This window comes from Schistocerca gregaria, chromosome 6, assembly GCF_023897955.1.
Source record: "Schistocerca gregaria isolate iqSchGreg1 chromosome 6, iqSchGreg1.2, whole genome shotgun sequence".
Lineage (NCBI taxonomy): Eukaryota > Metazoa > Arthropoda > Insecta > Orthoptera > Acrididae > Schistocerca > Schistocerca gregaria.
The window spans coordinates 541,626,895-541,640,569 of record NC_064925.1 but is presented as its reverse complement, the minus strand read 5'-3'; the positions used below and the strand labels follow the sequence as shown (position 1 = coordinate 541,640,569).

At 41.5% G+C, this 13,675-nt stretch overlaps 1 protein-coding gene across 1 annotated transcript in view; it reads left to right on the top strand.

The window, feature by feature from the left end:
- LOC126278931 (dynein axonemal heavy chain 1-like) overlaps positions 1-13,675 on the top strand; it is an 825,957-nt gene that overhangs the window by 613,828 nt on the left and 198,454 nt on the right. The window contains 1 exon segment of the mRNA XM_049979209.1: positions 2,990-3,264. Coding sequence (XP_049835166.1) covers positions 2,990-3,264 — 275 coding nt within the window.

The window sequence follows — 13,675 nt, the reverse complement described above, 5'->3', positions numbered from 1 at the left end:
TTTTCCATCCACCCTACAGTTTGGTTCTCACACCTTCCAACTCGATCTGTTTGGCCCAATGAAGGATGCACTCTGCATGAAGCAGTAAGTGGATGATGGTGAGGCTGTTGATGCAGGAGGACATTGACTGTGGCATCAAGTATTAGAGTGGTACCATGTGGGCATTCAGGCCCTCCCAGTAATTTTGTCATAAGGCTTTCACAGTGAACAGAGATTATGTTGAAGATTAGGGTTTTGTAGCAAAAAGAGTGGGGAATACTATGGGTGTGTCCGAATCCTGAACAAAACCAACCTCATTTTTAAATTAAAAAAGAAAGTGTTGCTTTACTTATTGAAGGCCCCCTCATACATTTCGCACCACATAGGACCATGCAGACAAAGTAAGAGAAATTGGAGCTCTTACACCTTTTACAGTGCACCACATGGTGGCTTATGTGTGTCTGTACATAAAGATTAAAACAAAGACATTTTACATTTTGCTAAATTCTTTTGACACAATTTTGATCATATTTCTCTGCTGAATGTGTAACTACTGTATATAGTTTACCCTCACCTATATAGAGACAAATGACCACCATGATATAATAAGAGAAATCAGAGCTCGCATGTAAAAATTTAGTGGTTCATTTTCCCATATGATATCTGAGAGCGAAACACTCCAGAAATAGTCCAAAAGTGGTTCTATGAGCTGTCTGCCAAACACTTAAGTGTGAATTACAGAGAAATTTTTTAGATGTAGTTGGTTTTTATTCTTTTCTAGATATGTCATCATGTTTGAGCTCGGTATATATTCTGATATTTTACAACAGATGGATGTCAGAGATACCAGATGGTTGTTTTCTGGATAGCTTCTGCTTCCTAATTGTAAATGAGCATGACCTGTGCTATCTTTCCATTGCTTAAAGGATAAGTGCAAACTCTGTATAAAACTGATGGGAATTCCATCAGGCATTGTCATGTTGCTCAATTCTGCAATTTCACCAGTTTTTCAGTGCCACTGATTCTCATATGTGCCATGCATCTTTGCCATTATGTGAGAATTAAACCACAGCTGTACTTCTGGATCCTTCTTTGTAAAGGAAAGCTTGAAAGCAGAGTTCATCATCCTTATTTGTAAAGGAAAACTTGAAAGCAGAGTTCATCATCTCTGCTCATGCTTTGCTTCGCTCAATTTCAGTTGTGAATGGCCAGGGGCAGTTGGCAGCTGTAGTGGGTGATAGAACCAAGTTGACAGCATTAGGAGCCATTAGTATTCCAGTTACCTGGTTGCAGGCTGATGAGACCTCAAGAAACCAACATTGATTCAACACACATTTTATTAGTGAACCAGCCTCAGCAATTGCTGTGTTGCTCAGCAGTAGCAACATACTTCAGGATATGACCTGAAGGCAGACACTATGCAAGCAAACTGCCTGTGGCCTTGGGTGGCCCACAGTAATGCCAATGACGCACTAGAACTTCTGACTCGAATGCATGTAGTGGCATGTGCACTGTCTGATCACAGCTTTGAGCTGAGGGCAGGATGCACTGGAGGGTGCGGAACCCTGTCATGGAAACAAATCTCCATCAGTTCAGGCAAATCTCCATCCACTATTCAGTTACTCAGAAAAGTAAATCTTTAATTGTAATTTGTGAAAATCAGGCAAGCAACAATAGACAGATTCAGTTGTAAAATTCTCTACACATGACACATGTTGGAAACCATTGTAGATCAGTCAGCAGCAAGTTGTGAAATAAGTAAGATCTGTGTCTGAAAATAAGGGATTAATGTTCTGCAGACACTTAAGTACGTATTACAAGTGTATGTACCAACTGTTATCCAAATTTCGTGCCCTGGGAGTTTACTCAATGATTCAGTTAACTTAGTTTTTTTTTGTGCTTAACTGTGAACTTGTAATTTTTTTCATTGAAAGTGTTAAATATCAATAATGGCTAGTGCATACTGTGATAATAGGGTAAGACAATGGTCTGTGTTGTTTTGAAATGATAATTACCATGTAGACAGTGTTTGTACTGATATGACAGTCAGATCTTAAGCAAACTGATGTAAGTGTTTTGTTCAGTGACTGTGTTAATTATGTATTTACCATACATTAATATTTATGAATGACTACATCAGCATAATGTAACTTCACTCGAACAATATTGCAGGGCATCTACAAAGTGCAATATGTGGCTATTTATGTATCTGTACTGTAATTATATTAAATGAGACTCGAACTGGCCATAAAGAGTAGTTCATTCAACATCTAAGAGCAGTTAAGGTGTGTGAACTGCAAATTTTGGTTTGGGCTGTATTATTGGTAGTAGATTGTTCCCACCATCAACTTTTCAGCCACTTTCGATGGAGGTGCTGCTACTGAGGCTAACCGTGCGTGTGTTCACTGCCATGTCACTCAGACCCCAGGATGAGAGAGTCCTCTTGGTAGTCTAGTGTGTAAGGACAGCTATTGTGGACTAATTTGTGAGTTATACATATTATTAGACTAGTCTAATAATGGAAAATGACTCAGCTGTATCAATGAATAAATTAGAGTTACTCTGTAAGTAATTTCATGATAGAGGCACACTTGACCATGTTAATGTTACAAAGTGAAAAAATAAATGTATGGTAATGCTTTGAAGTTATTTATGTACATGATTTCATTCCATTATCAAAACTGACCCTGTTCCAAACCTCGGTGGTGAACTTACAGGCATAATTTTCTGCAAGTTTGACACATCTGATAGATAATCATTTTCTAGCTAATCATTTCCCTACAAAAAACTTGCAGCACATTTGCATATCCTGTGCACTTAAAGGGTCCTCCTGAATATGTTTGGCATGAATGTGTTTTATTATTTTCTTTCATGGTTTAATAACCTCAACCATTTCTCCATGTTCTCATTTCTTGTTTGAATCTGTTCCTTTTGTCATTCATTATTGCATTCCTTTGAAAATTGCTTTATGTATGTGCTACACATTTTCTACTTTTCCTGGTGATTTCAGGTGCAGTGGCATATTTGACACCATTCACTGACAGTTATCGTCGCAATCTCATATCGAAGTGGATTACTTTGGTGTCAGAACGTGCCATACCGCATACAGACAACGTGTCACCAGTTTCTACAATGGGTGATCCAGTACTCATTCGCACTTGGCAGATCTTTGGCTTGCCAAGAGATACACTGTCAGCTGAGAATGCTGTTCTTGCTTTCAATTCCCGACGGTGGCCGTTGTTTATAGATCCTCAGGGCCAAGCAAACCGTTGGGTGCGTAATATGGTATGTACAAAAAATAAATGATTTTTATTTCATGTGTACATGGATTTCTGCCTGTATAACAAATGTTCAATGCATTGTTCACATTATGAACAAACACTCAAGAGTTTTAATAAACACTCAAAGAGTTTTAATATAATCTTTTAAGAACTGGGACGCAAAATTTTTCCTAAGCATTGACTTTGGAGAGAGGAATGAAGAGAGTAACAGGATACTACCTTATCCCTTTGATTGCTGTTGGTGAAGTAACTTGTCATGCTTCATCTCTCCGCAGGTACTGTTGTCAAATTGAAGTGCAGCCTATGGCTTTTTCTTGAGCGCTATCAATGACTCGACTTGAGCCTCCTTGCTGAACCCTGAGTGCTAATGACATATATAGCCATGGCACTTCTGATGTACCTGCATGCTGTTTAGGCACACAGCAGATTTTCCACTGCAAATCACAGTAACCTTTCACAGTTTTGTTCACTAAGCCTTATCGAGCTATGTGGGTTGTGGTCCTGTTTTGCTTCATGTCATATTGTTCATGTAGGTTGACATAACAGTGTTTTTCTCCTCCATTCTATAAAGAAAATAAGACGGCATGATTGCAATGAGAGAGAGATCATAGAGATACTCATGAACATTTGAGATGTAGCAAACAGTTATTGATTTTTTCTCAAGGTATTTTTTTTTTAAATCTCTAATACAATTAGTTATTGGTTGTGATAGGTACATGGAAACCTGTAAATCAGTTATCAGGCAAAGTTAAGTTTAAAATCATTGTTCAGTTTATTCTTCTTACTGCACTGATTCCATTGATACCATTGGTTTAGCTGTAGATTATGTTTATTAAAAGTTATAATTAATTGAAGTTAATACTGTAGTTCAATATGTGGAAAAAACCTGTAAGCGAATTAGTAGAATCTGGTATAATGACGTACATCATATTTGAATGCTAAACATTCTGACCACCAGTGAAATATGTTAAATTACCTTAAACTAAATAGCTTGTGAAATAATTACATTTCTGAACCATAACCAAATATCATTGCATGTTTTGCCATAACCACTGTTAGATTCTGATCTTCAAATACATGCTTTTGTTACCTTAATATGATGGACACCACTAATTAGGTTATACAGATATCATTAAAAATATAGGTAGTCCAGTGGAAGACATGGTTTTGGTCACTATTACCTTTAATGACAACACTGTATCTCAGTACAAATAATTCAGCAACACTTGGAGAATCACGCCAAACTAGAGTAATCCGAAGTCCTTCAATCTCGGCGATCTCACACTGTGTTTTAGTTAGTCCTTTATTAGTTGATCTGTGTTGTTACATCAGCCCCCCCCCCCCTTCCAATAAAAAAAATCCTTTTTTGTTTAAATCCGGAGCCACAGGTGTTTCAGGGAAGTGGTGGTTTGTAATACAGCCAGTTTTTGTAGTCTTTGGAACTATCAGGGGTTCCTTCTGGTGGCAGCCAGTCTAGAGGGTGTGTTCCTCTGCACTGCACCACTTGGAGGTGGTGTGGCAGGTTGTCCTGGGTCGGTGTCCACAGGTGCCACCATGTCCAAGTATGCCGGGTTTAACTGCTCTGTAGGAACCATTTCATCTCATCCATTACATTGAATTTTAAAGGTGTGTGCTCCATGCAGTAGAACCTTTCACAAGCCATTGTATAGTGGCATAACTAGTGGTTGGATAAAGTAATCCTGCAGTCACACAAAGGGTATGCTGTAGAGGTTCTCATATATAAAGACACTTCTGTATCCATGTAACAGAAGTGTGGATGGGTGATTTAGGTCATCATTTCTTGCAGGTGTTAACTGAACTCGGTGACAGAGACTGGGAAAGTGGGTAGGAGGGGAGGTATTGTTGGTAATTAGTGCAGCTAGTAGGGATAGCTCGTCACCATACATGAGCTGTGCTGGTGGATGTTGCAGATACTCTTTGATTGCAGATCACAGGCCCATCAGATCATTTACATATGTGAAGGACATAGCGGACTAAACAGCGGAAACCCTATGTATGATTTCTCCCACTCAGACGAATCTCCACTGATTACATTGCTTGAATTATTAAGCGCAATAATCTGCATTCTTTTGGTTAGATATGACATCCATTGGTTGGCTATACCACCAACTGCATATATAGGAGAAGGTGGTGATTCGTACAGTCAAATGCCTTAGATGATGTTGTTGTGGCCTTTAGTCCAGAGAGTGGTTTGATGCAGCTCTCGATGCTACTCTATCCTGTGCAAGCCACATTATCTCCAAATTACTACTGCAACCTACATCTTACTGAATCTGCTTAGTATATTCATCTCCCAGTCTCCCTCTATGACTTTTACACTCCACACTTCCCTCCAGTACTAAATTGGTGGTCCCTTGATGCCTCAGAACATGTCCTACCAACCGATCCCTTCTTCTAGTTGACTTGCGCCACAAATTCCTCTTCTCCCCAATTCTATTCAGTACTTCCTCATAGTGATATATCCATCTAATCTTCAGCATTGTTCTGTAGCACCACATTTTGAAACCTTCTATTCTCTTCTTGTGTAAACTGTTTATTGTCCATGTTTCACTTCCATACAATGCTACACTCCATACAAATACTATCAGGAAAGACTTCCTGACACTTAAATTTATACTTGATGTTAATAAATTTCTTGAGAAACGCTTTCCTTGCCATAGCCAGTCTACATTTTATATCCTCTCTATTTCAACCATTATCAGTTATTTTGCTGCTCAAATAGCAAAACTCATTTACTACTTTTAGTGTCTCATTTCCTAATCTAATTCCCTCAGCATCACCTGATTTAATTCGACTACATTCCATTATCCCCATTTTGCAACTGTTAATGTTCATCTGACATCCTCCTTTTAAGACACTGTCCATTCCATTCATCTGCTTTTGCAGGTCCTTTGCTGTCTCTGACATAATTAAAATGTCATCGGCAAGCCTCAAAGTTTTTATTTCTTTTCCATGGATTTTAGTTCCTACTCCAAATTTTTCTTTTGTTTTCTTTACTGCTTGCTCACAGATTGAACAGCATCAGGGATGGGCTACAACCATATTTCACTCGTTTCCTGACCCCTTTCATGCCTCTTGACTCTTCAACTGCCATCTGGTTTCTGTACAAATTGTAAAAAGCCTTTTGCTCCCTGTATTTGACCCCTGCCACCTTCAGCATTTGAAAGAGAATATTCCAGTCAACAGAGTCAAAAGCTTTCTCTAAGTCTACAAATGCTACAAATGTATGTTTGCCTTTCCTTAACCTATCTTCTGGGATATGTTGTAGGGTAAGTATTGCCTCATGTGTTCCTACATTTCTACAGAATCCAAACTGATCTTCCCTGAAGTTGGCTTCTACCAGTTTTTCCATTCATCTGTAAAGAGTTCGTGTTAGTATTTTGCAACTGTGACTTATTAAACTGATATAGCAGTAATTTTCACACCTGTCAACACCTGCTTTCTTTGGTATTAGAATTATTATATTCTTCTTGAAGTGTGAAGGTATTTCACCTGTCTCATACATCTTGCTCACCAGATGGAAGAGTTTCATCATGGCTGGCTGTCTCAAGGCTACCAGTATTTTTAATGAATGTCGTCTGCTCCTGTGGCCTTGTTTTTAATTTGATCTTTCAGTGCTCTGCCAAATTTGTCATGCAGTATTCTATCTCCTGTTTCATCTTCCTCTACATCCTCTTCCATTTCCACATTATTTGCCCTCAAGTACATCACCATTGTATATACGCTCTATATATTCCTTCAGTCTTTCTGCTTTCCCTTCTTTGCTTAGGACGGGTTTTTCATCTGACCTCTTGATATTCAGACATGTGGTTCTCTTTTCTCCAAAGGTCTCTCTAAATTTTCCTGCAGTCAATATCTATCTTACTCCTCGTGATACATGCTTCTTATGCCCTTACATTTGTCCTCTAGCCGTCCCTGCTGAGCCATTTTGCACTTCCTGTCGATCTCATTTTTGAGACATTTGTATTCCTTTTCGCCTGCTTCATTTACTGCATTTTTATATTTTTGTCAATTAAATTCAGTATCTCTTCTGTTACCCAAGGACTTCTACTAACCCTCATCTCTTGACCTTCTTGGTCCTCTGCTGCCTTCACTATTTCATTCTTCTCAGATCAGATGGCTGCATTGATCTTCACAAATTCTGCTTCTCTGAAAACTATAGCTGGTTAAGGGAATTTCAAATTAGGCTTCTGTTCTACTCTTTAAATGATTCTGTACTCCCAGGATACTTTTGTTCAACTCAGTTATATTTTCATCTCCACTATAGAACTACTTCACAAGATTCACACAAACGTTCAACTCTCACGAGTCAACACCGTCTTAGATCATTAGAAACTAACAGATACAATTATAATGAGCTTGGCTTAATAACCACTATAAAATCCATTCTTGCTTCTCGCAAGTCCAACATCCGAAAATCAAATGTAAGTGTCTTTAGTTCAATACATAACTCATTTGTTCACAACAATACAGTTGTTAACTGTCAAGAAATAGAGCGTGCTTGCTCCTTGTACTGGACATACAGCTTCTCAGGTGCACACTGCAAACACTTGTCGACGCCGATAGACTGTCACTATTGCCGTATTCTCCCGATACATATCCATCCTGCACGCACAGAAATTGGCGGTGAAGTAGACACATCTCCACTCTCTCACCTTCATACCGAAAATATTTGCTGTTCGAGACTGTGGAAAGCTGAGTGTGTCTAGAATTTACACAGAAATTCTCGACGCACTACAGGCTTTGTATCTATCTTGCCTACAATAATACATCCAGTATGCTGTTTGTAGTAGCTTATCTGTGTTCTTCTTCTTTTTCTATTATTTATTATTATTATTATTGTTATTAAACCAACTCCTGCATTTCCGATATTTGATTTGGTATTTATAATCCTGTATTCACCTGACCAAATAGCTCAAATACATGTAAATGGGATTCACAGTGGAGCAATTCTTCTGAAACCTGAACTGTGATTTGCTGAGCATATTATTGTTGCTCCGGTGGGCTACTATTCCAGAACACATCACATTCTCAAAAAAAAAGTTAGAAAATGATGTCAGTACTGAAACAGGTTGGTTGTTATTAACACCTCTTCTATTACCTTTGTTATAGAGGGACCCCAGCTTGTGGTCTAGTGGCTAGTGGTGCTGCCTTAGGATCACAGGTTCCCAGGTGCCTCTCAGCCAGGTTGGAAGTTTTCTCTAGCTGCCTACTGGGTGTTTGTTTTGTCCTCCCCATTTCAGCATCATTTGGGAAAGTGATGAGAGTAAATTTTCCAAATAAACAAGAAGCTCTTCTACCTTATTACTCAATCCATTTAGAGTCTGACGAAATATGACACTCTTACATTTGTCTGTATTCAGACATTTTGTGGAGCTCTTCTGTTATATTACTTTACTTCATAACATGATGCCAAAATCCTGATTCTGCCCTAAAAAAGTACCCCACTGATACCATTAACCACAGGGATCTACCAGTTCGATTTTACACAGAGTACGCGAAGGAACTTGCCCCCTTCTTGCAGCGGTGTACCGTAGGTCTCTAGAAGAGCGAAGCCTTCCAAAGGATTGGGAAAGGGCACAGGTCATCCCCGTTTTCAAGAAGGGACGTCGAACAGATGTGCAGAACTATAGACCTATATCTCTAACGTCGATCAGTTGTAGAATTTTGGAACACGTATTATGTTCGAGTATAATGACTTTTCTGGAGACTAGAAATCTACTCTGTAGAAATCAGCATGGGTTTCGGAAGAGACGGTCGTGTGAAACCCAGCTCGCGCTATTCGTCCACGATACTCAGAGGGCCATAGACACAGGTTCACAGGTAGATGCCGTGTTTCTTGACTTCCGCAAGGCGTTTGGCACAGTTCCCCACAGTCGTTTAATGAACAAAGTAAGAGCATACGGACTATCAGACCAATTGTGTGATTGGATTGAGGAGTTCCTAGATAACAGAACGCAGCATGTCATTCTCAATGGAGAGAAGTCTTCCGAAGTAAGGGTGATTTCAGGTGTGCCGCAGGGGAGTGTCATAGGACCGTTGCTATTCACAATATACATAAATGACCTGGTGGATGACATCGGAAGTTCACTGAGGCTTTTTGCAGATGATGCTGTGGTGTACCGAGAGGTTGCAACAATGAAAAATTGTACTGAAATGCAGGAGGATCTGCAGCGAATTGACGCATGGTGCAGGGAATGGCAATTGAATCTCAATGTAGACAAGTCTAATGTGCTGCGAATACATAGAAAGATAGATCCCTTATCATTTAGCTACAAAATAGCAGGTCAGCAACTGGAAGCAGTTAATTCCATAAATTATCTGGGAATATGCATTCGGAGTGATTTAAAATGGAATGATTATATTAAGTTGATCGTCGGTAAAGCAGATGCCAGACTGAGATTCATTGGAAGAATCCTAAGGAAATGCAATCCGAAAACAAAGGAAGTAGGTTACAGTACGCTTGTTTGCCCACTGCTTGAATACTGCTCAGCGGTGTGGGATCCGTACCAGATAGGGTTGATAGAAGAGATAGAGAAGATCCAACGGAGAGCAGCGCGCTTCGTTACAGGATCATTTAGTAATCGCGAAAGTGTTACGGAGATGATAGATAAACTCCAGTGGAAGACTCTGCAGGAGACACGCTCAGTAGCTCGGTATGGGCTTTTGTTAAAGTTTCGAGAACATACCTTCACCGAAGAGTCAAGCAGTATATTGCTCCCTCCTACGTATATCTCGCGAAGAGACCATGAAGATAAAATCAGAGAGATTAGAGCCCACACAGAAGCATACCGACAATCCTTCTTTCCACGAACAATACGAGACTGGAATGGAAGGGAGAACCGTACTCAGGGTACCCTCCGCCACACACGTCAGGTGGCTTGCGGAGTATGGATGTAGATGTAGATGTAGATCTTGTTTTGTGTCATAGTGGGGCAGGGGGTGGGGGAGACCCTTAGTTTTCTGCAAGAATATGAGAAAGCCATCTTTCCCTCTCTTATTCAAGCATAGACCATGTCTAGTATACCAAATCTTCCACTGCAGCAGTGGGCACTGCACTAATATGAGATTTCATTTCAGTCAGCGGCAGCGCACTCAACTGTGTGTTCATACAGCTCACAGCAGTGTTAACCAGGGTTGGTCATGGTGCTTCGGGACTCTTCACTTGTTTGTGTGTGTAGTTGCTTCTCCTATTTTATTCATATGACCTCCAATGCCGTAATTCCTGTCTTCAGCCAGGCCGTTCCCTGCTCTACATATTATAATTACCTGATCTGCTTTTTCAAAATCTTTACAAAAATTTGATTTTGTTCTGTCATCTGGCTAAGTCTGGCACTTGAATCCACAGTACTTGTGACCTGGTACCCTCATCATAATTTTTCCTGTGACATCTGGTGTATACCCTTGTCATTGCTACTACCTAGCAGCAAGACTTTTTTCTTACTCCTGTCTTTTTGTTTGCTTGCAGTCTGCAGCATCCTACTTTGAAGATGTGAATTTTGGAAAAAAATGTTAAAATGCTGTTTCTCTGGAACAGTTCTAGATATTTTGTTGGTTTTTTTATTTGAAAAATAGTTGCTTTATAATTACAAAGAAATCATCCATTATACTTATTTGTCAAAGTTCTTGTAGTATAGTGTTCTGAACTTTTTTGTAATTGTATGGATTTTTTTTCTCAAAAATGCCAATCCATAAAATTTTGATTTTTTTCTGTTGATTAGTACCAACAGTTCTACCTTCCCTGAACAGGAGAGCTTCCACTTTTGGACTGAACAGGTTTTATAAACAATTGAAATTTTTACAATGCATAAAACCTTTTTTATAATCACATTATCACATAACAATCTCATAAAAATAAAAACCTAGCCTTATTTAACATAATTTTAGTTTTGAAATATGAGTAAAGACAGTCATTTTTCAAACATTTCAAATGGTTCCAAAATGTATATGAAAGGTCAAAAGACTTAAAAGTTTCAATTTATACAACTTCTGTGCACTCAGTTTTGCACTGAAATGAGCCAGTCAATGAACTAAAAAAGTGTTTCATTACTTTAGTATCTTCCTTTGATGTAGAGTGACACCTGCCTGTTGAGCCAATAGGAACTGGAGCACTTACAGTCTTCAAAACACTGTGAACAGGAAGCGAACACTGGAGACATTGTTGCTGTCCATCAGCAAGCGGTCCATGTTGGAGCATGTAGTTCACTACAATTCCATTTAACTTATGGATATAGCGTTGTAGGGTTGCCGAATCCAATGATGCACGCTACACCACGTGTAATAAACACTATTTTTATTTCTCGTAAGCACACATATACAGTTGTTTACATTCTGAATTCTCGGTACACGTCCGTACACTTTCGCGCGCGACCACAGACTGGGGCAAAGAGCTTGCCAAAAACAAAGATATTACACGCGACTTGGTCGATAGTCGCCACATTAGCCCCCCCCCCCCCCCCCCCCCCCTAGAGTGTGGAGCACAAACATAAATATTGGGGCATACATGTAAAGGGAAGACCCAGGGGGGAGGGAGAGGGTGTTTAATCAAAAACCATACCTTACATTACATTACATTAGTAATTGAAGTCTTCGAGCCAGCGAGGGGGCGGATGGTCCTGCCTGACCGGGTGAATCCTCGTACAGCAGTTGAGGGATCTGGGGAGGGGATGGTGGGTTGTGAGGGGCCGGGATAGCGGATCTGAATGCCTGTGGCGGTACGTAGGACTTTGACCGTTGATGGGTCAGTACCAACAGGCAAGGGGACAGACTGGAGGAGATGAATGTGAGTTAAGTTGTCACTGGGGAAGCTGGCTTGTTCGTAGAAGATGTACACATTATCCGGCTGCATAACAAAAAACACATTAGAGCTGCAAATAAAATCTGTGTTGACATTCACTACCACTTCCTTATACGGGTTGACAGAATCTCCACACGAGTCGTCATCGGTGACATCACACACTCTGAGGCTGGTCCCTGATACATCACTGAATCCTAACAGGGGAGAGGTGAGGGGCTGCCTGTAGGAGGGTAAGTCATCACACGCATCACTCTGCATAGGAATGTCACACGCACCAGTAGCACTGTCACACGACTGGGAGTGGGGGACGTCACACGTGTGGGAATGGGCGTCGCTCATCCGTGGACTGTCAGTAGATGCCTCATGCGAGGTGGGTGCAGCAGGGGATGGGGTCTGACTGGGTGGGGTATCGGGCAGTTCTCTCAGAGACCATGCAGGTTTGAGGCAGCAGACGGATACCGTTTGAGGCGTGCTGTTAATGAGCACTTCGAACGTGTTGGTACGCCGTGATATGACTCTGTGCGTGCCCGTATATGGAGGTCTGAGTGCCGGTCGGATGGTGTCATCACGCACCGTGACATGAGTGCACGACGCCAAGTCCTTATGCAGAAATACGGGAGGGGGCGTGTGTGGTCGAGGAGGCGGCACGCGGATGTTAGCAATTAGCTTCCTGACCTGCCCGACGAATGTCGAGTCGCAGATTTGATCTGGAGGAAGTGAAGGCTCGACTAGCTCTGCTGGGAGTGTGAGGGGTTCTCCATACAGTACCTCTGCCAGGGATGCGCCAAGGTCCTCTTTGTACGCGGCCCGAACGCCTAACATTACCCACGGTAAGGCATCGGCCCACTCACCTCCGTGGCACATCAGGGAAGCTTTAAGCGTTCGGTGCCAGCGCTCCACAAGCCCATTGCTCTGGGGGTGGTATGCTGTAGTCCTAAATCGTTTCACCCCACACAGTTCACAAAGCTGTCGGAAGAGGGCAGACTCGAACTGGCGGCCCTGGTCGGTGGTGACAGAGACTGGGCAGCCGAAGCGCGAGATCCACATTAACAGCAGGGCTCGGGCCACTGCATCGGCTGTGATAGTAGTGAGAGGAATTACCTCTACCCAGCGGGTAAACCTGTCAATTGCGGACAGTATGTAACGGAAGGGGCCTGAGGGGGGTAAGGGCCCGACGATATCGATGTGTATGTGCTGGAATCTTCTTTTTGCCACATCAAACGTACCCATGGGGGGCTGTGCATGACGTCCTACTTTTGCGCGCTGACAAGCCACACGTGCTCGTGCCCAACTGCGACACTGTTTTATCACCCCGGGCCAAACAAAACGTTCAGATACCAGACGTGCGGAGGCGCGAATGCCAGGGTGTGCCAAGTCGTGGATACTATTAAATATGTCCCGGCGGAGAGGTGCAGGAATCACCGGGCGTATGCGTCCTGTTGAAATGTCGCACCAGATGGGTGATGAAAACCCAGGAAGTGTCCGTAACTCTAGTTTGAGTCCTGTTTTGATATCGGAACGCAATGCTGTGAGTTCAGTATCCTCTGTCTGCAATTTAGGGAGCTCACTGAGGTCCAGTTGTGAAGATAAAACCGAC